Source organism: Helianthus annuus, chromosome 7 (genome assembly GCF_002127325.2).
Source record: "Helianthus annuus cultivar XRQ/B chromosome 7, HanXRQr2.0-SUNRISE, whole genome shotgun sequence".
Lineage (NCBI taxonomy): Eukaryota > Viridiplantae > Streptophyta > Magnoliopsida > Asterales > Asteraceae > Helianthus > Helianthus annuus.
The window spans coordinates 32,563,783-32,588,125 of NC_035439.2; the positions used below are offsets into that span (position 1 = coordinate 32,563,783).

General features: G+C 36.4%; 1 protein-coding gene across 6 annotated transcripts; it reads right to left on the bottom strand.

Moving 5' to 3' along the window:
* Positions 1 to 2,119: 2,119 nt before the first annotated feature.
* LOC110868214 (receptor-like cytosolic serine/threonine-protein kinase RBK2) lies at positions 2,120 to 10,034 on the bottom strand. Of its 6 annotated transcripts, none has more exons than XM_022117326.2 (9): positions 9,881 to 10,034; positions 9,440 to 9,539; positions 8,344 to 8,742; positions 3,845 to 4,096; positions 3,528 to 3,682; positions 3,348 to 3,427; positions 3,139 to 3,274; positions 2,613 to 2,762; positions 2,120 to 2,504 (listed from the first exon to the last, which is right to left on the bottom strand). In XM_022117326.2, exons 2-9 carry the CDS (start codon positions 9,531 to 9,533, stop codon positions 2,388 to 2,390), a joined length of 1,383 nt encoding a protein of 460 aa, XP_021973018.1. In that variant the 5' UTR covers positions 9,534 to 9,539; positions 9,881 to 10,034; the 3' UTR covers positions 2,120 to 2,387. The 6 variants fall into 6 exon arrangements, with proteins under 6 accessions (XP_021973018.1, XP_021973021.1, XP_021973020.1 ...); XM_022117329.2 differs by having other exon boundaries at positions 8,344 to 8,750; positions 9,881 to 9,965; XM_022117328.2 differs by lacking the exon at positions 9,881 to 10,034 and adding an exon at positions 9,642 to 9,821.
* Between the last annotated feature and the right edge of the window lie 14,309 nt (positions 10,035 to 24,343).

Consider the following 24,343-nt stretch of genomic DNA (forward strand, 5'->3'; position numbering starts at 1 on the left):
CAACAAACAAGACATTTGCACCCAATGTTGTGCTAATTTTGGACTCGACACTTTGTATCCATTAAATTATGTCAAACTAGAGTCGAACAACTTTGTTATTCAACTCTTAAACTACCATGGCAGTAGGCACTGCAGGTAAGCATGTTACTGAAAATAAAGCAATAACCTAGTTAAATTAACTAAAAGATATATGTTTAAAACTGAAATATGGTACCTAAAATCGGCGTGGTTGTTTAGACCTAAAACCGCCATGGGAAACCACCGAAAGCGGAACCTCGAAACGTCACCTATCGATCTCTGGTGTACGTTTGAAGCGAGCAAAGAATAAGGGAATATGAGATTAGGGTTCTAACAATTTTAGTTGTTTGAATGACTCTAAACCACGATGAAACAAAAAAAAAACAAAAGGGCATTTTTATCTTTTGGTTGGTGGTTGTGCCACTGACCTTTTATTTTAAGAGTATATAGAATTTGATTGGTTTTATTATCAATTTGCCATACCTCTAGAAGTAGAAAGTGTTGATAGCAAGGGTGAGCATAAAAACTCCAAATAACTGAACTATAACCTTAAAATTGAATCAATTGAGAAACCATTGGTTTGGTTACAACTTCTCCATGACCACTCATAACAGTTTGTTATATAGTGGTTTATCATTTTAGTAATACTGCTTTATAAAATCGTATTTAACACATTAATTATTTATATATAAAGAAAGGAAAGATAGAAGGGTTTGTTATGACCCATACTAATACTTACTGATCAATTATCCAATCCACTGATGCAATTGATTTTCTTTCGATAGCGTTTGGTACGAAGAAATAGAAGGTGAAATGGAATGGATCATTCTGATGGAATGAAAAAAAAACATGTTTAGTTATCATGTGGTAATAGAATTAAGCATTCCAAATGAATGTAACTCCTAAATATAACAATTTTCATTCGTTGGTATGAGAGTGTTTTTTTTTTTCCATTCCTTCAATGAATGGAAATAAATATATTATTATTATACTTATATTTATAGGGGGAGATTCATTTGAGAAAAAAATTAAATTGAGAAGAAAAAAAACAAAGGGTACAATTGTAAAACATTAAATAGTTTTTCTTCATCCCATTTATTATTATTTTTTACTAATTAGTTAGTCATAAAGACTATCATCCTTCACACTAAAATTTTTGCATAGACGCATCAAAATTTAGCCTACACGTTTTTGAAATTTATCCTACACATACTGAAATTTATGCTACACAACTCGTAATTCATCCTACACACCTCATAATTTATCCTACACTTTGAATTAATTTTTTTTTCTTTGAAAAGATATATTTTTTTGAAAAATAAATTACAAATTTAATTTAGTTAGCTATTAAAAAGGAAAACTAACAATTAATGATCTATCTAATTTTACCAATATACCCTTACACTCATATTAAATACAAAAAATAAATGAAATAAAATGAAGCATTCTTATTAGTTGAAGTTTGTTCTTTTTTTGTTCTTTATATTCATACTAATATAAATATGTATCAAAAATTTTATTATTAATTTTTTTACCATTAATATATTATTATTATTATTATTATTATTATTATTATTATTATTATTATTGAGACAATTATATTTTTGTCGTTTTTAATACAATTTTGTTTTGTTACTTTGTCTTTTTTTTTTTTTTGTTTATCAAATCGTACAAAGTAATGAATATGCTTTTAAACCGCAGAGGATGCACTTTCAGAAGACGTAACCGAAGTAGACTCACCAGATAACTTTGACTGAATCCGTATGGTCAAAGTTGATTTAGAAACATCAAACAGGTATGCAGCCACAAGAAAAACAAATGGTCCAGCTAATGGATGGATCATAAAACAGGTATTTAACCAAGAGACCAACTAATAATTCAGGCACTGCTATGAAAAGAAGATTCAACTCAGGTCAAAACCTTGGTAACAGGCTGGTTCCAATCGAAACAGCATCGGACGTCTGATGCACCAAAACCAAACAATGATTCGTGGAGAGTACGGTTCGTGGAAGTAAATAGATACAAAAACAATCAGATGAAAAACAAGCTGGTTTCCGAGGATAAATACACATTACTGAACTAGACTATTGAATTTTACAAGTGTTTTAAATTTGTTAATGCAATAAGTTATAAAGTTGTGTAATGACAAATTCCTATTTGTAGGGATTTTAACGAGTTTTAGTATCCTTGTCTCTGCCTTTTCTGGTGGGGGCAATCGTGTCAAGTTGACATGTTAAATTGACGAACCTAAACACGACCCGTATATTTATTCGTGCTCGAAGGCTAACAACCTGAAACCTGGATATCCGGCATTTAGAAACCTAGTAGAAAATAAAAATAATCCCAAAATGCATCAACCAATACAAACCCTAAAACTCCAATTCGGTTAGCTCTTCATCAGACTTCCTTTTTTTGAAGGCGGCCTTCTTTATAAACTTTTTCCCACAATCAGGAATACCTTCATCACCACTTAACATCCTGTAAATCTGCATTCATGTCAAATCAACAAAAAGAAATAAAAATATTATTCAATTATAATTAAATAAAAAAGTTCAGAAAATTTTGAAAAAAATAGAAAGTTAAATAACAATTACCGTGCTCATTTTCGGACGTTCAGTTGGGTCCTGATTGATGCATTGAGAAGCAATCCATACCAAATCATTCAGCTGCTCCAGGTCACATGCGCCATCAAGATGCGGATCCACAAGTTTTTCAAAGCTTTTCTCAATGATAAAAGGTCTAGCCTGCAAGGAATTAACCACAGTTAGTTTTCTAACCACGGTTGGTTTTCGGGGCTGCATTTGTAAGAAGGAGTGGCGGCTTTAATGGTGTGCGGGGAGGACCTCCGCACGAGGCCCGTGATTTTGAGGGGCACGCGATTTAAAAAAAATCCAATATATATATGCTATCTTTTAAAAAATAGTAAACATATACCAATTCCAATATAGGCCCGTTTACAAATCATTTTTATGATTTAGAATTTAGCCCCCTTGGCATTAGGTTTATTGAGCTCAATACTAATTTGATTTTTATTTTTAAATAATAATAAAACATTACGGAAGGGCACATTTTTTTTAAGCTCGAATAGGGTCCGTGAATTCTCAGAGACGCCTTGCATACCCGCATAACCAGACTCTGCTGCGACTCATCCAACGCAGGATGCCCGGTGATGATTTCTAACAGCAAGACTCCATAGGCATACACATCAGTTTTCTCATCAACTAAGCCATTCATGAAAACTTCCGGAGCAAGGTAGCTGTACATAGTAAACAAGATTCAAGTTAATTAAAATGAAAAATAAATAAACAAATTCAATTAATGTTACGTACCCGAAAGTCCCTTCAAACTGTGATACAGTGAGGTTCGTCCATTGATCTGGAAGCCACTTCGCCAGCCCAAAATCAGAAATCTATCATTATAACAGAAACTTAATCATCAAAATTAAGTACATAGGTAAAAAATTAAAAATGATATATTTTTTTTTTTGGGATATCAAGTCATGTGATTACCCGAGGTTGAAAATCATGTGAAAGCAAAATATTAGGTGCTTTTATATCTCTATGAATGATTCTGCGCTGACAGCCCTCGTGAAGATAACAAAGGCCCGATGCAGTGCCCAACGCAATGTTGTATCTTGTTCCCCAATCAAGTTTCTTGTTCTGATCTGAATATTTAAATACAAGTTAGCTCGTTTTTACAACATTATTTTTTTGTGATCTTATTGACATGGTCAACCCGAACTGGCCCATTTCAACATATACAATAAGTTACCCATCTGACCCGTTTACCCGAGCCCTCCATCGAGATAATGTAATTAAGAACCAACCAGAAAGACAAGAAGCTAAGCTCCCATGCTGGGATAAAGGAAGAACAAGGTGCATGCCACCGTCAACTCCGTAGCCAATGACATTAGAAATGTTCGGGTGGTTCACGTGAACAAGGATTCCAAGTTCAGATAAGAAATCGGATGTCATCTCTTCAGGTGTACCTCTGATTAGTCTTTTTACTGCTATCATTTCCCCATCTTGTAAATGACCCTTGTACACCTCAGAATAACCTCCCTCTCCAATTAAGTTTTCTTTGCAACACCATAGAAAAATGTTAGCTAAAATGATATAATTTTGTGATCAGAACTCACAGGCCATCTATGCACTATGTACATGTGCAATATGCAGTTCTCACATGTCTCAACATATTATTGGTTCCAATGGAGTAAAATGCCATTTTCGTCCATGAGGTTTGGCCAGTTTTGCGACTATCGTCCAAATGTTTGTTTTTCCGCATCTGGATCCAAAAGGATTGAAATATTGCTATTTTCATCGGGCCCGTTAACTCCATCCATCTTTCTAAAAGAGTTTATGGTCTGTAATTCTTGATAATCTTATTCATCAAAGAGAGCCCTTTAAATAGGGAGAAATACAAAACCTACCTATCTCTAATTTAGGAAACACAATCACAATACAATTACTATAGATCATCCAGCTAAACAATGATATTAATAATATATAATAGTATATATCGGCTAAGACTCCTCCACAGTTTGAGCGGGCGGTGGACAAACGCTCAAGCTGGATCAAAAAGACTGAAATAACTGACGAGCAAGCCCCTTGCTAAAGATGTTTGCAAACTGTAAGGCGGAGGGCACATGTAACACTCGAATCTGTCCGACGCGGATTTTCTCACGAACAAAATGGATATCTATCTCTGTGTGCTTTGTTCATTGATGTTGAACAGGATTGTCTGACATATAAACGGTAGAAACATTTTCACAATAAATCACAGAAGCCTTCCGAAGAGGAAGATGCGGCTTAAGAAGTAAGTTGCGAAGCCAAGTAGCTTCAGCTACAACATTAGCCACGCCCCGATGTTCGGCTTCAGCACTAGAGCGGGAGATTGTCGGTTGTCGTTTGGAGGACCATGAATTTAAATTATCACCAACAAAAACACAATAACCACTAGTAGAACAGCGAGAATCAGGACACCCACCCCAATCTGCGTCAGAATAGGCAACCAAAGAGTGTGTATTGGATTTTCCAAGACGAATACCATAATCAACTGTGCCTTGTAAATATCTTAAAATACGCTTCAGAAAAGCAAAATGAGGATCCCGTGGGGCATGCATGAAAAGGCAAACCTGTTGAACAACATATGAAATATCCGGGTGTGTAAATGTAAGGTACTGCAATGCACCAGCTAGGCTGCAATATAAGGTAGGATCATGAAATAAAGAACCATCAGAGGCACTAAGTTTGGTGGATAAGTCAACAGGTGTCGTGCATGGTTTACAAGAGGACATAGAAGCGCGTGAGATGATGTCCTTGGTATACTGAGTTTGGTCTAAGAATAGCCCACTAGATGTCCACGTAACTTTGACCCCCAAAAAATGATGTAGTGGACCTAAATCGCTCATGGCAAACTCTCGTGAGAGCATGCGAATAATATCCTGTAATAACTCATCCGATGAGGCAGTGAGGACAATATCATCAACATACAGAAGTAAATAAGCAGTCCGAGAGCCCTTATAGTAGACAAACAACGAGTTGTCACACACACTGCTACAAAAACCCTGAGATAAAATATAAGTAGCAAACCGGGTGTACCACACCCTAGGGGCCTGCTTAAGACCATAAAGGGGCTTTTTCAATCAACAAACAAAATTAGGAAAACGCTTGTCGACAAATCCTGGTGGTTGATGCATAAATACAGTTTCATTTAAATTCCCATGCAAAAAGGCGTTCTTTACATCCAGTTGATCGATAGGCCAAGAACGAGAAACAACAATGAACAATACGGTCCGTATAGTAGCCGGTTTCACATCCGGACTAAAAATGTCCTCACAGTCAATTCCCACTGTTTGAGATTTTTCCCATTAACCACGAATCGTGCTTTGTATCGTTTAAGTGACCCATCAGATTTAAACTTATGACAAAAAATCCACATACAACGAATAACCGGTCGATCAGAAGGTCTAGGTACCAACTCCCATGTATCGTTTTCCTGTAAAGCACTAAACTCAGCCTGCATAACATGTAACCAATGAGGGTAGGCAAAGGCCTTGGCATAAGAATTTGGGACCGGAGAAATAGAGGTGGAAAGCAAGGTACGGTGGGCTTTAGATCTGGTGGTCATGGGGTGGGTGTTAGTGGAGGTAGGAGGCTGGGAAGGAACAACTGTAGGCTGTTGGGTAGGTTGGGAGGGAGCTGTCGTAGCAGCATGGGATGGTGGGGCAATGGTGGTGGGTTTCAGGCGTCGGTGATAGGTATGTATGATGGGTGGAGGTGGTGAAGGCTTGGTTGAGATCCGACGGACTTAATGCATCATATCCGGATGTGGGAGGTGCTGGACCATAAGTGGGCTGACCCGAATAACCTGTGTAGTGGGCTGTAGCATTGGGATTTGGGAGCATTGGGCTGGACTTATTGGGCCGCCATGTGGTTGCAGTCGGATATGGGCAAGGTGGAGTATTCCACCAGGCCCATTGTGGATAAGTTTGTGGGTTCTGGAACTGCCAAGTAGGCCCCGTAGGGTTTCCCCTGTTGCCACGTCCACGTCCGCCCGTCTGCGGTAGTTCTGACCGTTTTTACCCCTTCCAGGTCCTCGATAATTAGACTGGTAGGAGCCATTGTTGGCCGCAGCTGTGTTATCGGTGGAGGGTGCTGCAGGAGAGGCTTGTTGTGTTTGGGGTGGATGTTGTGACTAAGACAGACGAAGATTGTTGTTGGCGAGCAGCCTGCCTAATTACTTCATCGTTGAGCATTGATTAAAGACGCGGTACTGTCATATTCCTGCGAGAGTCCGCGAACTAACTGCAGTACCAAGAGTGTTTCTGTAACCGGTTGGTCAACGTCTTCCCGCTGATTTGCTAAGTCTTTTAGTTGTTTGCAATAGTCGTCGACATAACTACAGGCTGCGAGGGTGAGGTTTACAAACCGGGTTTCAAGCGTTGCTGCTTTGGCTTTCTGATTGCTAAGAAAAATATTCTCAAGTTTTAACCAACTGGTGCGAGCCAAAGCTTCGGTGTCAAGAATTCGAGTCAGCAGATCATCAGAGACCGTGCTATATATCCATTGAGAGAACAAATCATCCAATTCCTTCCACTCCGTGTAATTTGGATCCGTAGTTGCTGGTGGCAGTGTATCATCGATGTGGTTGAGAACTCGGTATGCGATAGAATGGAACTTGAACAATTTTACCCAGGAGGAATCTGTGACAGATGTGCCATCAAGAGTTCGGATTTTGGATTGTATATTCGAAACAGAGTAGGCAGGGTGAAGGGAAGGAGTCGATTTAGGGTTGGATGAGGATGTCTGGTCATCGGGTTTGGTCATGATGACTGGCGATCAGGGGAGCAATCGGAAAAAAATAGGGAACGAAAAAATTGATATTCAGAACCGAAGCTCTGATACCATAAAAGAGTTTATGGTCTGTAATTCTTGATAATCCTATTCATCAAAAAGAGCCCTTTAAATAGGGAGAAATACAAAACCTACCTATCTCTAATTTCGGAAACACAATCACAATACAATTACTATAGATCATCCAACTAAACAATAATAATAATAATATATAATAGTATATACGGCTAAGACTTTCTCCGTTACGTCAGGGGTATTTTTGTCTTTTTTGTTAACTTAAAGGGCAATTCAGTCTTTTTCACTTTATGTACAAGCATTTGGTGTAATGTACAAGTATTGAAAACGAAACAAAGTAGATAAAAAGACAGAAATATTCCAGACTCAACGGAGAAAAATGGATGGAGTTAATGAGCCGGATGAAAACGGCAAGATTTCAAACCTTTTGGATCCAGATGCGGAAAAACAAACCTTTGGACGAAAGTCACAAAACTGGCCAAACCTTAGGGACGAAGATGGCATTTTACTCCAGTAAAATTAATATAAATTTTATAACAACCTCCCGCTGTTATAATGTTTTAATCACAACAACTTACACATTGCATAGATGTATCAAATAATTTAACACGAAAAGAAACATAAGTTCAACTTAATAGCTGGTATAGACCATCTAGCATACCAGTTTTGTCTCATTATAGAACTACTTAATTCAAATGAAAGGAAAAAGATAATTTCATCAAAACAATTTGTAAGAGGGGTACCTGTTAGCAAGGGAAACAAATAACTTTGTTACATTTTCTTTTCAAATATTTGTCTCACTTGAACAGAATAAAAGTAAAAGCTCGATGCTTTTCTAAACTTAATTGCATAAAAAGGTAACCGCATTTGGTCAACTCTACGAGCATTAAGCATAGAGCCGATATTAAGAAAGATAAAAGCTATGAAGGCATTATAGGTAGAGTTATAAACAAACCACGACTAAAGTTGTTTGTTGCCTCTTTGAGTTGTGCGAGTGAAAAATTTGTCCACGAAGCCTCAAAACAATACAATTCTGCGTCTAATTGGGAAGGTGATTCCGGAATACTCTGCATGAGTTTCTGGCTTTTTTTCCCAGTCAGCTTCTTAATCGACGGGAGGCTAGAAAGGCTAGAATTAAACGTATGCAAGCTTGTCGAGGGTACCTTCGATAACTTCCATAAGTACCCGCATATTTGCTTTGAATGAGTTTTTTGAGCTACTAAATCTGAAAAACCATGTCTGCTAGATGATGAATCTGCAGAATCAGAGCCCATATGTGATGCTGGTTCGGATTTGCTTTTAGTATCCTCATCATTCCTTAGTGGTGAATCATCGGATTCGTCATCGTCCTTATCTACAAAGCTAATTTTCAGCAATTAATGTTATACAAAACTTTAATCATGCAAGAAATATTTCAGCTCGTTACAATTGGATATATACAAAACCAGCATTTCAAAAGTTACATTGTTCAATCTGAGGTATTTTTCTGGTTGATATGGGGGTGTTTGGGATTCCTTCTCAAAAACAACTTATTAACTTATATAAGTCATAAGTTATAAGTTACAAATACTAACTTCTCATTTTTAACAATAGATGTCCCGAAAAGAAATAGATTGCAGTCAAAGGCAGACCAGTTGACTGGTCAAACTTAACAAAATAAACATTGACTTTTTGGTTTTCACTTATGAACATAACAGAATGCCACTTAGGAAGTCACAAGTGCACCATACGCGGTCCATGTGGAAACCTAAAATGTGCCATGTGGCATCTATCGGTGATACACACCGGCCAAAAAAAATTAATTCCTAGGTGTGTAATGCGTTGTGTCTGCAATACGCACTTGAGAATTAGTTTTTTTTGGCCGGAGTATTCCACCTAAAGATTCCAAGTGGCATGTTTTCAAGTTGTCCACGTGGCCGGAATATGGTGCGCTAAGTGCCCAAAGAATCCACGTGTCGTTTCTTTAGGCATCCATAGTGAAAACAAAAGGTCAAAAGTTTATTTTGGTAGGTTTGACCAGCCAAACGTTTGTTTTGACAGTTTTTTTTTACCTTGAGCAGAAATTGGAACTGAGGAATCAGAGAAAAGAATTCTGTTATTTTCTACTGCAAATATAACCCCTTCCTTCTTCTCTTCACTAGCCATCTCTTACTGAAATTCAACATGAAATAGCATCAACAAAAGGTTACAAAACATTATAATTAAAATTAAAATTTAATTTGAGGTATATTCACACAAAACCTTCATGATTACCAATCAAAGACCTAGCATTCCCCAAATTACGGTATAAAGCCTAACCTAAATCATAATATACAAAATTGACCGATCGGATTGCGATGAAGACACGATAAATCTAACAAGGTTAACATGCGATATTGAAATTGGATAAACAGACGTTAATAACGAAAAATATGAGATTTTGTTCTTGGATAGCGAAAATTGAAGGATATTTGATGAATTTTAGACGGTTGAATAGATAAATTAGGATATACCTTGAGGAATCTGAAGATATGTGTAGGTAAACCATGAAGATCGAGAGCGATACCAGAACGACGAGAACCTTCCATCAGATGAACAGAAAAACGTGAGAGATGGAGGAGGAGACATGGGGAAATAATGGTATCTCCCGCCACCGTTATTCTTTTTGGGGTGAATTGCAATATGGTCCTTGAACTATTTATTGATTTTCAATATTTGCGAGTTCAATAATCGGTAGCTTAAGGCTATGTGTTATGGATTCGGTATGGGGTGTAGTATGTTGATTATATCTTTAAACATGTATAAAAAACTAAAGAATATAATCATGTTATTCAATCATATCATACATATAAACATGGACACTAAATGAAGATACGTACTTGATGGTATAGTTATCTTTGCGGATGATGACGAAGCCATAATTCCCGTCAAGATGTTCTTGGTTCCACTTTAGAGTGTCCTCTTGGGATGGATCAAGATTTAGAGAAAAGTAAAAGATGGAGAGTGATTATTTGGTGTAGATTATTCTCCTTTTATTCTCATGTTATGGACACTCAAAGGGGTAACCTTACACATTCTTCCTAATGTCATTATTTCCATCAAATAATGACTTATAATTAATATTTAGGATAATAATGTCATATGGTTAATTGTATTTAGATGATCAATAAAGGCCACAATTATATAGAAGTCTAACATTCTCCCACTTGGCCGAGTGATCATTAACGATGAGTATTAAGTAATTTTGGCCAAGTTTAAAATACTCATCAAGTCTCATGTTGATACTATAGCAGAGAGTTACAGTCATTCGAATTGAAGTCAATTCGAGACCCCCAACAGTCATACTAAAGTCTCAATATAAAACACTTAATCATAAAACCAAAATGACTGAAATAAAATCCTTAGGGTAAGTAATTACCTTACATAAGTTTTGTCTATAAATCATAAGGTGCGCACAAACATTAGTATAGACAATATAAAACATTCAAGGAAATAATAATCGTTCATACACAGTGTATGCTTTCATACAAGGTCTTTACTAAAACCCATTCTCATTACAAGATCTTGGAAAGTTCTGGGTGGTAGACCTTTAGTCATCGGATCCGCTAGCATATCTTTAGTGCTTATGTGCTCGATACAAAGATTATTTTCCTCTACGCGTTCTCGAACGAACAAAAACTTTGTATCGAGGTATAAACCAGCTCCGCTCGAACTGTTACTGTTCGAGAAACTAACAGCAGCTGAGTTGTCACAGTAAATCTTCAATGGTCGTGATATGGAGTTAACGACTTTGAGTCCAGTGATGAGATTTCTTAACAACATCCCATGGCACGTTGCATTGTACACTGTAACATATTCTGCCATCATCGTTGAGGTTGTTGTTAACTGTTGCTTATGACTCCTCCATGAAATTGGTCCGCCTGCAAGCATAAAGATGTACCCCGAAGTCGATTTCTTATCATCTTTGCATTTAGCAAAGTCAGAATCGGAATAGCCTACTACTTCCAAGTTGTCAGTTCTTCTATATGTCAATTTATAGTCTTCCGTTCCTTGTAGATATCGCAACACTTTCTTTGCTGCTTTCCAATGATCTAGGCCAGGATTAGATTGATATCGGCCTAGCATTCCAGCAATATATGCAATATCGGGACGAGTCCAGACTTGAGCATACATCAAACTTCCTACTACTGAAGCATAAGGTATCAATCTCATTTGCTCCTTTTCAACCTCTGTTTCTGGACACTGAAAAGATCCAAAAACATCTCCCTTAACTAATGGAGCCACTGATGGAGAGCATTGTTGCATGTTATAACGTGTAAGAACACGATCAATATAAGCCTTCTAGGATAGACCTAATATCCCATTTGTACGATCTCGGTGTATTTCGATGCCTATTACGTAAGAGGCTTCTCCGAGATCCTTCATGTCAAAATTTTGCGAAAGTAATCGCTTTGACTCATGCAACAAATCTAAACTATCACTCACCAAAAGGATATCATCCACATAAAGGACAAGTATAGCAAAGTTGCTCCCACTCATTTTGAGGTAGGTGCATTGATCCACTTGATTCTTGATAAAGCCTTGTTTTTTCATAATTTCATCAAATTTTAAGTACCACTGACGTGATGCCTGTTTTAACCCATATATGGATTTCTGTAACTTACAGACTAAGTGTTCCTGACCTTTAGGTTTAAAGCCTTCAGGTTGAGTCATAAACACATCTTCATGTAAGTCACCATTAAGGAAAGCAGTTTTGACATCCATCTGATGTAACTCTAAATCAAAATGAGCTACCAATGCCATAACGATTCTCAAAGAATCCTTCCGTGAGACAGGTGAGAAGGTTTCTTGATAATCGATTCCCTCTTTTTGAGTATAGCCTTTAGCAACCAATCGTGCTTTGTAGCGTTCGATGTTTCCATTTGGGTCTAATTTGGTTTTGAATACCCATTTACATCCTACGGGTTTTACCCCCTTGGGCAATTCAACCAATTCCCAAACGCCATTCTTTTTCATGGAATCAAGCTCATCAATCATAGCTTTATTCCACCCAGAAGATTTATCACTACCAATGGCTTCACTGTAAGAGGTTGGATCATTATACTTTCCTAAATCCAAATCAGCTTCATTAAGGTAGGTTACATAATCATCAAAGTTAGTGGGCCTTCTTGGCCTTGATGACCTCCTAAGCTGATTTTCAGGTTAAACAAGTTCATTAACTGGTTCAGGGATTTGGTTATGCTCTTGTGAGTTTGATGTGCCTTCATTATTAGGGACGTTAGGAGCATTAATTTCAGCGGAAACATGGGGTGGTGCAGTGTTATATACAAGAGGTGTAATAGGAGATAGATTTGAAAAGCCCATCCCCCCTCCTGTTGCACTTCTTGGAAATCAAAGACTCCACTTTCACTGCTCCCACTGACCTTAAAATCCTCTATAAAATCAGCAATTTGACTTTCCACAATACGAGTAACGTGTGAAGGACAATAAAATCTATATCCCTTTGATCGTTCGGGATATCCTATGAAGTAGCAACTGACTGTCCTCATGTCAATTTTCTTTTTCAAAGGATCATAAAGCGTAGCTTCGGCAGGACAACCCCATACTTTCATATACTCTAAGCTTGGTTTCTTTCCTGTCCAAATTTCATAAGGAGTTTTTGGGACAGATTTAGAAGGAACCCTATTTAGTATTAGAACGGTCGTCTTCAATGCCTCAGTCCATAAAAATTTAGGCAAATTCGAGTTTGCTAACATGCTTCTTATCATGTCCATAAGGGTTCTATTTCTTCTCTCAGCAACACCATTCTGCTGAGGTGTACCCGACATGGTAAATTGGTTCACTATCCCGTGTTCTTTACAAAAATTAAAGAAAGGACCGGGAGCTTGACCAATGTTTGTATGTCGACCATAATACTCACCCCCTCTATCTGATCTCACTACCTTTATCTTACGGCTAAGTTGGTTTTCAACTTCAGCCTTAAAAGTTTTAAACATTTCAAGTGATTCAGATTTTTCTTTAATCAAATATAGGTACATGTACCGAGAATAATTATCTATGAAAGTAATGAAAGATGTATGGCCAGTAATGCCAGGTGGAAAAGGTCCACAAATATCAGTGTGTATGAGTTCTAATAATCCAGAACTCCTTGTGGCACCCTTTTTATTTTTATTTGTCTTTTTCCCTTTAATGCATTCAACACATGTTCCAAAATCGCTAAAGTCAAGATCTGGTAATTCACCATCCTTCACGAGTCTTATCATTCTGTCTCGTGAGATGTGGCCTAAACGTCGATGCCACAATTTAGATGATGTTTCCAAATCATGTTTTCGTTTTCGTTTGTTGATTTTCTCATTTACGTTATATGACAACAAAGATTTCGAAAAACTATCATCTAGTTCTAACTTATAGAGATTCCCATCCAGATAACCACAACCAAGAACTTGGGAGTTTAAACTAATAGTGACCTTTCCATGCCCATGTAAAACTTCAAAACCATCATTGTCTAACTTTGATACTGATACTAAATTCCGAGTAATTTTCGGTACATATAATGTATCATAAAGTTTAATAAAATGACCATTTTTCATAATAAGTTGCATGGTTCCTATGGTCTCAACTTCAAGTTCTTCCCCTCCTCCTGTTCTAAGTGTTCTTTGGTTTCTTTCCAGCCTCTGGATTGTAAGGAATCCCTGTGTGGAATTGGTAACATGAACCATTGAACCAGAGTCAACCCACCATGTGTTAATTGGTACATTAATATTAAAGGATTCAATTATCATAAATGCATCAGTACCTTTCTTAGCCAGCCATTCCTTGAATTTTGAGCAATCTCGTTGCAAGTGCCCTTTGTTATGGCAGAACTTGCAACGAGATTGTCCCTTGGAGACATTAGGGCTGGAAACAGTATTTGAATTAACTTTCTGGACTTTGGAACTTTCCCCTTTAAAATTTCCCTTCCTTTTCACTGACTTAGTGGTAGCGATATAAGCAACTTCTGCTTGTTCTAGTTTCAAACGTTCCTCCTCCTGCACACACATTGCTATCAACTCACTCATTGACCATTTGTCTTTCTGAGTGTTATAGTTGATCTTGAAAGCATTAAAACGTGCAGGAAGAGAAGTCATGATGAAGTGTACTAAAAAACCGTCGCTTATTTCCATGTCTAATCCCTTTAACTTATGGGCCATGTCGCTCATCATCATTATGTGCTCACGCACACCACTAGTCCCTTCATATTTTGTGGTAAGCATCTTCAAAATTAGAGAACTCGCATGTGCTTTAGAAGATCCCTTGAATTGCTCCTCAACTGAATTCAGATATTCTTTGGCATTCTCTGAATCAGGTATAGCTCCCCTAATGGCAGTTGAGATGGAATTCTTGATAACCATAAGAGACATTCTGTTAGACCTTTCCCACTTTTCATGCTCTATTTTCTGATCTGTGGTGCTTTCAGCAGTCAGAGCAGCAGGAGGGTCATGCCTCAGGGCATAATCAAGATCCACCATACCAAGAGTAAGTTTAACCGTATCCCTCCATGTGGCAAAGTTTGCCCCAGACAATAATTCAATTCCAAGGCTAGGACTAAAAGTGGATGCTAAATCAACACAAACAGAAGAGTTGGAGTAATCTATTTAGGGTTAATCAAGCAAGACAGACAAAGATAAGTACATTGAAGATAAAATCTATTATAACACCAAAATAATAGATTAATTAAGATTCTATCTGAATTTTGGCTTTGCTTTGGCTTTGACCAAAATTCAGACATTATGAACATAATAAAAAAAATATATTGTCTTGATGTTTTACATAAATTTTGGCTTCGCTTTGGCTTTGACCAAAAATTTATGCATTATAAACATACCATAATAGTAGGGCTGTAAACGAGCCGAGTCGAGCCGAGCTAGACCCAGCTCGAGCTCGGCTCGAACTCGATTCAAGCTGGCTCGGCTCGAGCTCGAATTTTGAATCGAGCTGAGATTTGAGGCTCGAGCTCGACTCGATTAGAATTCGAGCTAGCTCGGCTCGGCTCGATCTGGCTCGAACTAACAAAAAACCGCAAAATTTACTACTTAAAAAGCCCTTAAAAATGAATTCTTCATAGACCAAGGGCCATAATTGCCATTTAATTTAACCATATGGCTAAATATGCAAGTATAAATAGTTAATTCACTTTGTACATTGTTTTAACTTCTTTTATAGGAGAAATACTCCCTTAGTTTTTGTTTTCTAAGCGATGTGGGACAAAAAATGAAGGACTTAAACCTTATCGAGCCAGCTCACGAGCTCATGAGCCGAGCCAGACCAAGCTCGAGCTCGGCTCGATTACAAAACGAGCCGAGCCGAGCTGGCTTGTTAACAACCGAGCCAATTTCAAGCCAAGCTTTCTTCGAGCTTTTTTCGAACGAGTTTTGAGCGAGCTGCGAGCCACGAGTTTTTTGAACACCCCTACATAATAGACTAACTTATTGTTCGGAATGAACTTTGGCTTCGCTTTGGCTTTGACCAAAGTTCATGTATTATGAACACAATAAACCGACTTAATGTTCTACTTGAATTTTGGCTTCGCTTTAGCTTTGACCAAAATTCATGAATTATGAACATGCGTATATATGATAAAATTAAGCACACAAACATATCATAACACCTTTGGGCAAGAAATGATATATCCATGTAATTAGGCTTATAATTTATTATATGTATCATCAAACCATTTGGCTTTAGGTTCATTGTAAAACAATACATGTGATTACATAAAATGGAATAGCATCATTTACTTTGTAAGAAACTAAAAGGAAACAATAATTATTTGTTCTTGAAAACTAGAAACAATACTAAAATACAATTTGTTTCCTAGTCCATCAAAAGTCACATAAATTTCATAATGAACATATTTCATAATACATGAATTAAGTTCTATTTATTTGTGGAGTAAATGATAAGATTGAACTTAAATTGCGAATACCAAGGATCTTATCAAGTACCTCATTTAATTACATTAAACAACAAATACCAATGGTCTTATCAAGTACCTCATTTAATTACATTAAACAACAAATACTACAATTCAAGTGCGTTAATTCTAGTCACATTAATAAAATTATTTCATTCTTAACCTAAAATAACCAATACATATGAATATGAAGAAACCATAAGATTCATATTTATGCAACTAGGCTTGAAAATTAGTAAAACAAAAAACCATACAGTAGGGTATTGGCATGCATCAAATATGACCATTAATTTAAACTAATTTACTTAGGCAAAACAAAGAGAACATGTCTACAAATTCTATTTATCCAATCTTTAATATGTACTAAAATGCCACCATCACTTTAGGCAAATATATCCAAAAGGACATTATTCTGAAATAGATATTTCAAAAAGGGATAAATTATCTACATCACATATTCAAACAGTATCTATAGCCATGACTTTGAATTCATATACATGTGGAAAAACATTGCCGTTAAACCAATTCAAAGAACATAATATTAAATTAAATTAAATCAATGATATCACTAATTAGAAAGAATATTTTCAGTGATCTATTAAAATAATTCAATAATATCATAAATTGAAAAATAAAACAGTTTGTGATCTTCTAATTCATATCACACATAATCCAATTATCTATTTGTAAATTATGAATTCAGATTTGTGAAATTTACTGAAGAACACTTTATACAATTCCAAAAAAAATTGTAAATTTATCATGAAGATCACATACCATCGAATACATTCTCATTATGATTGAATTGATATAATCAACATAGTGCTCTGATACCACATGTTGATTATATCTTTAAACATGTATAAAAAACTAAAGAATATAATCATGTTATTCAATCATATCATACATATAAACATGGACACTAAATGAAGATACGTACTTGATGGTATGGTTATCTTTATGGATGATGACGAAGCCATAATTCCCGTCAAGATGTTCTTGGTTCCACTTTAGAGTGTCCTCTTGGGATGGATCAAGATTTAGAGAAAAGTAAAAGATGGAGTGTGATTATTTGGTGTAGATTATTCTCCTTTTATTCTCATGTTATGGACACTCAAAGGGGTAACCCTACACATTCTTCCTAATGTCATTATTTCCATCAAATAATGACTTATAATTAATATTTAGGATAATAATGTCATATGGTTAATTGTATTTAGATGATCAATAAAGGCCACAATTATATAGAAGTCTAACATAGTATGGTGCCCGGTCAGATGCGAGAGTGTGGGAACAGCATGCCGCTTCCCACTTACCGTGCCATTTTCGTAGGGATGGACTACAAAAAAAGTGTCACGTCACTAAACAAGTGTCACATCAGCAAATGCAATTATATAGTAATAGAAATTTGATATAATAACAGAAATTTGATATAGTAACAAAAATTTGTGAAATATCAAGATACTTGAAGTTATAAAAAATGGAGTAAATGCAATTACATACTAACTGAAGTTTAAATAAATAAACTATTAGTTATGGATTACTACCTTCTAATATGTCTATATACATATACGAAAAAAGTGTATCTACAAAATGTCTTAACGTACATTGCGTACGCGATTAGAAATCACATGTTATACACAAACCCGGACATGTCTTAATAGCATGATTCACAAACTCGGGCATATCATAATCGCACGTTATATATCAAAATCGCATGGCTGACAAACCCGGACATATGTATAAACTCGCATGGCTTTTAAACTCGGACTCGCATGTTATATGTCAAAATCGCATGATCATAAACTCGGACTTACAAACTCGGACAACCAAAATTAAAAAATCGCATGTTATATACAAATCGCGTACGCAATGTACGTTAAGGGATATTGTACAATAACCGGCCTCTACATATACGTGTCATTAACAAATATTATTACAACTAGTATTACGTTCTCACGTTGCAGTGAGGGGCCGTAAAACCGTGCTACCCACGTTTCCTTTTTGGGGGGGGGGGGGTTGTAAATTCATGCTAAGTACCAACCAAATGACAGCCAACACCAGGTAAAACATGAATTTGTAATAACAAGTGACGTAAAACGTAGACGAAGTCAAATTATACAAACAAGTATTAGAAAGTCAAGGGGTAAAAAAATTTGAGGGACCAAACGTGATCATCAAACGCTGTGCTAAGTAGTGTAATACCTCAAAAATATTAAATTTTAAAATATGCACATACATATATGTATGTATGCATATTTTTACAATATTGACCAAGGTTAACTAACCTAGTTAACTAATACATGATTTAATGATGAAAGTAAATAATAAAAAGCCTTTAAAAGAGAAAGGGGAACAAAGATGAGGGACTAAATTTGTAAATGAAGGGGAAACTAGTCTATCTCTTATATTAAAGAAAAATGTCTTTGATCATTTGACCATGATGTGGCATATGTCTTTGGCCAGAGAATTCTTATTTGAGCGCCATTTATCTCTATTCTCTCAATTCTCCTTCAATTCATATACCGCCTCCCAATTCCTTCATTCAACTTTCAAACTCTACTTTGATTATATATGGAAAGTTGAAAAAAACATCAATTAGTGGAAGATCTTTTGCGAAAATATGGAAGCGTTTCCAATTTTACCGCCTATATACTGTTTATGGCTTTTAATCGGAGAATTCAAAGGACCATTCCAGTCGCCTGTTTTGTTTTATCTTGATCATCCTTCAAAACTGAAGCATCGGTAAGTTGGATTCCATCTCTGTTTGTGTTTTTGTAGTTGTTATAAGAAAACCCTAATTTGGTTGTATGATTTGTTATGTTGTTGGTCTTGATTAGGCCGTTAATTGTTTTTATATGCGGTTTTTATCAGTTCATTGTATATAATTTGTGTGTTTTTTGGATGTTATTATACACCCTAATATATTTGTTTTGTGTCAGCTTAATCCTGTTTTGTTTCTTTTCCTTTTCATTCACTAGATCATAAACCCTAATCGCGTTTTGTTAATAATAGAGATAGATTTAGGTTAGCATCTTAGTACAAAATTGAAAAATTTAATAAAAGAGAGTTTTAGTTCTGCTTTGTAGAAGACAACATTCTTCTAATGTCAATATATTGGTGTGTATGTCTATTTTTTTTATTTGCAGGTATGGATCGTGGCTTTCTGGTTCATATGACGGATCCGTATAAATCTGAATTGGTCAAGAACCCTGTTTTATTTGCTATTTTTCATTTGTTAGATGTTATTAAATTCTAATTTGTGCGAATGTTTTTATTATTTAACTTCTCTTATAATATATTGTCCTTTTGGTTGAGATTTGATGGCTTATGCTCAAACGGATTCAGGTAAAACAATATCATTTTGCTCCTGGTAATCAATTCAACTCCTGTTATTTCACTTGACGTCCCAATTTCGTTTTAAAACCTAATAATTTTGTTCTTTTACGAAGCCAAGGGGCAAATCGTCTAAGCTTGTTAGATATCCTCTCAGATCGCTTCGAAACCTAAGAACGACAAGCTACCCGCTTTACCACCGTCAATTGCACTCAGGTTTGTTTGATTGTCTTCTGAACTATGCTTTTTATAAAAATAATTTGCTTTTATCTAGGTTTTCTGTTTTGATAATTATCTGAACATGACAGTGATAGCATATCTTGAAGTGTATGAAGGTCTTTGCCGGAACTATCATTACATTGCTGAATAAGAAGAGGGAGTAAGGCACTTAATGAAAATCCTTGCAGCAACTAGAAAGTATTGATATGAACTTTGCTACTAATCGAGTCTCATATTACAAATTCAAGATCACTGATTTCCTCTGGATCCCATGGTGTAAGGAGCCATTTAAATTTTGCAGACCCGTCTTATTATTTTCGAATTTATATACCTTTGTCATAAGGAGACGATCAGCGGACAACAACGATGCAGTGATAAACAAGACGATAGCTGCAGTGTTTTTTTATAGCGCTGTGGTGCTTGAATCAGGTGGTAGTTGGTGGCCAATTTACAACCTGAATGGCGACATAAATATGTCATAAAAGTGCAGCAAATGAGACCACATTGTCATGCGTCCTAGGGTGGTTTCGGCAGCAAATCACGGTGTATGGGGGCAACAACGATCTGGGTTGTTTGTGGTTGCGTGGGAGGTGCCTCGGTGCTGCAAAATTTGGTCAAATAACATCGGATAGTAGGGGTAGCAACTACCATAACAGAACAACAAATGGGATAGCATCGACGTGCAATTATATGCAGTTTTGGGATCGAGTATTTGGTCTTGACGGTAACCTCATTATGGTCCTTAATTGTTTTTTTTATATTTGGAATTAGAACCATTGAGCAACTAAGCCAATAAAATCAATAATTCAGGTTACTTCATTTAGTGAAGCTGAGTTGAATCTAATATACTTTTGTGCTCTTTTTTTTATCTAAAGCAAGCATATTATTTTTTTGTTTTTTTGAATTTACAAGTTAACTCACTGTATTTCACTATACAATGTTGTCTACTTTGTTTTTTAATATATGATATACTATTAATTTTTTTTACTAAATTACACAGATTGTCCTTTAGTTATGCATAATATTGCACCCTATGTCCTTTTTCTTCGATAAGTACACTCCATGTCCTTTATGACTAAATTTTGCACACTCCAAGTCCTTTACACTAACCACCATCCATTTCCTGCGTTAAGAAGGTGCATGTGCCCCTCATGTGAGGGGTAAAACAGTCATTTTATGGGTTTGATGTTATATCAATGTATGGAGCCACATTTGGATGTTGACAATTGATATTTACATTTACAGCCATCATTTGATTTATGTAGTTTGCGGCCATGATTTGCAGCCATGATATATGTATTTGATATTTGCAGCCATGATTATGTAGTTTGATATTTAGTATAATGTTTTTTTTTAAGACAGTGATGGCACCAAATTGGAGATTGGCATACGTGCAGGCTACTGGTGCCTGCATTGAATATGAGGTTGAACTAGGGATGAGCAAATGGTATTGGGTGCTAGTTCGGAACCAGTACCAAATTTCTAGAACGACTTGATTTCCGGTACCGATTCGGTATCGATACTTAGTGTTTTCGGTACTGGTTTGGTACGGTACTGGTATTTGCCGGTTTTTACCTTCAAATACCGGTCCGTACCGGTACCAAACCGTAGCGTACCTGTCACGGCTCCCCGACCCACCCTGGACGAAGTCGGGGGCCGTGAGGCAGTTCCCGGTGGTACCCGTGGTATTTAATTTATGTGACAGCGGAAGTCTTTTTACAACAGGATCTTTTCACCGGAAAATGCTCGTTTAATATATTACACAAAGTTTTAAGGGATGAATCCCGTAATTTACAATAAGTTGATTTCACACAGAAATCTTTATTTTCCAAAACATGTTTTATTCATTTATTTACACTGAGCCACTTCTCTGAGCTTGATAGTGCTTTACTGCACTTTTCCTGGATCACACAGATCACCTGAAACATGTTTGAAAAAGGTTTTGTCAGCGGGAAATACTGAGTGAATCATTCCATTTTCTAAAACGACCCGTTAGTTATAAATTTACAGTATTAAGAGCGATTACAATGTTTCTATCAACCAATTATCAAGAATGGGTATTTGTCACTCGACCGGATCTGTGACTGTGGTCATACCACTATTGGGTCCCGTCGCCCCAATAGTGACAGTTTACTCACACAGAGTAATAATCACTCACATAGAGTAATACTCACTCACATAGAGTGATAGAAATAGTAATGTGCACAATACCCCACATACCAGTTGTAATTTGGTGATTACAAAGACTTAATCCCTGTAATTATAACCTTTGAAAATAATTTGAGGTATTGTAATACTTACTCACAAACTGTGAGAAAACAGTTAAAAAGAAGAATGACTCACATTGCAGATTTAACGAGCAAATAGATAATGCCTACTGATTAGCCTTGATTACACCTAGTTTAACACAATGCACACATAGGCAGGTTAGTAACTAATACAGCAGTTACGTCAATTCACGAGATTAAACCCTCACAACGATTAATCAGTGCAATACTCGATAATTCAATCGGATTCACAACGAATAACAGAGCATAGTCCGAATTCGAACAGCACTCTAATATTCAAGTCGAAATCACGATGATTAATCAAAGTACAAGCTCAATTGAGCAGCACCTGGACTATCGTTGGATAGTTATAATCGATCGGACGTTGAATCGTAATAGCGATCGAGTTATTACCCTGATTGAATGGTGCAGCTTCGATGCTTGAATGATAACTATTGTTATAGGAGAATTCAATTAATGGCAAATGGCTATCCCAATTACCACCAAAGTCAATTACACATGCTCGGAGCATGTCTTCTAGAGTTTGTATTGTCCTTTCACTTTGTCCGTCTGTTTGTGGATGATAAGCAGTACTTAGATTTAGTCGAGTTCCCATTGCTTTCTGAAAACTTGTCCAGAAATGAGATGTAAAACGACTATCTCTATCCGATACAATGGAGAGCGGGACTCCATGTAGGGATACTACTTCGTCCACGTACAGTTGTGCGAATCTTTCCATGCTAAAGGTTTCTTTTATTGGTAGGAAATGAGCTAATTTGGTTAATCGATCGACAATTACCCAAATAGCATCATTACCTTTTCTGGTTCTGGGTAACTTTGTAACAAAGTCCATTGTTATGAGTTCCCATTTCTATACAGGCATTTCTAACTGTTGTAGTAGTCCTGAAGGTTTCTGGTGTTCAGCTTTAACTTGTGAACAAGTTAAGCACTTGGATACGTATTCGGCTATATCCTTTTTCATTCCTATCCACCAGAAATTATTCCTTAAATCTTGGTACATTTTATTATTTCCTGGGTGCATGGTATACCTAGATTTATGAGCTTCTTCTAAAATCTTATTTCTTAACTCTCCTTGCTTAGGTACCCAAATTCGTTTCTTATGGAATTTCCAAATTCCATCATTTCCTTGTTCTAGTTCTTTTAGGTAACCTTTCATTCCTTCAGCATCATCTTTGTTTGCTGTTTTCTGAACTTCTTTTATTTGTGCTATTAAATCTACTTGTAGATTTAACCTCAGAGCACGGACTCGTTTCTGTTTCTCATGGTACTTACGACTTAAGGCATCTGCAACTACATTTGCCTTTCCTTCGTGATATTGAATATCACAGTCGTAGTCGCTCAGCATCTCCATCCATCTTCTTTGCCTCATGTTTAACTCTTTTTGCCCAAATATATATCTTAAACTTTTATGATCTGTATAAACAGTAAACTTACTTCCATACAGATAATGTCTCCATATCTTAAGGGCAAAAATTATGGCTCCTAATTCTAAATCATGAGTCGTATAATTTTCTTCGTGCTTTTTCAATTGTCTAGAAGCATACGCAATTACCTTCTTGCGTTGCATTAACACACATCCATAGCCTAATTTTGAAGCATCACAATATACTTCAAAGTCTTCTGTTCCCTCGGGTAAAGCTAAGATTGGTGCATTCGTCAATCTATGCTTTAAAATCTTAAAGGCTTCTTCTTGTCTAGGTCCCCATTCAAACTTAGCAGCTTTACAGGTTAACTTAGTTAATGGTATGGCTATCTTAGAAAAATCTTTGATAAATCGTCTATAGTATCCAGCTAAGCCTAGAAAACTTCTTATCTCCATAGCTGTTTGTGGGACTTTCCACTTTGTAATTGCTTCTATCTTAGCAGGATCTACATAGATACCTTCATGATTTACCACATGACCTAAGAATTGTACTTCTTGCAGCCAAAATTCACACTTCGAGAATTTGGCATAAAGTCTTTCTTTTCTTAACAAAGTTAAGAGTGCATGCAAGTGTTCACAATGTTCTTTTTGCTTTTGGAATAAATAAGTATATCGTCGATGAAAATGATCACAAATTTATCCAAGTATGGTTTACAGATTCGATTCATCATGTCCATGAATGCTGCTGGGGCATTCGTTAATCCAAAGGGTATGACTGTAAACTCATAATGACCATACCTAGTTCTAAAGGCAGTTT

Coding starts and splice junctions, on each gene's coding strand:
- LOC110868214 (XM_022117326.2), bottom strand. CDS start 9,533: ATGGCTAGTGAAGAGAAGAAGGAAGGGGTTATATTTGCAGTAGAAAAT. Junction 8,743..9,439: donor AGTTCCAATTTCTGCTCAAG/GTAAAAAAAAAC, acceptor TTAGCTTTGTAG/ATAAGGACGATGACGAATCC. Junction 3,428..3,527: donor CACATGATTTTCAACCTCGG/GTAATCACATGA, acceptor TTATAATGATAG/ATTTCTGATTTTGGGCTGGC.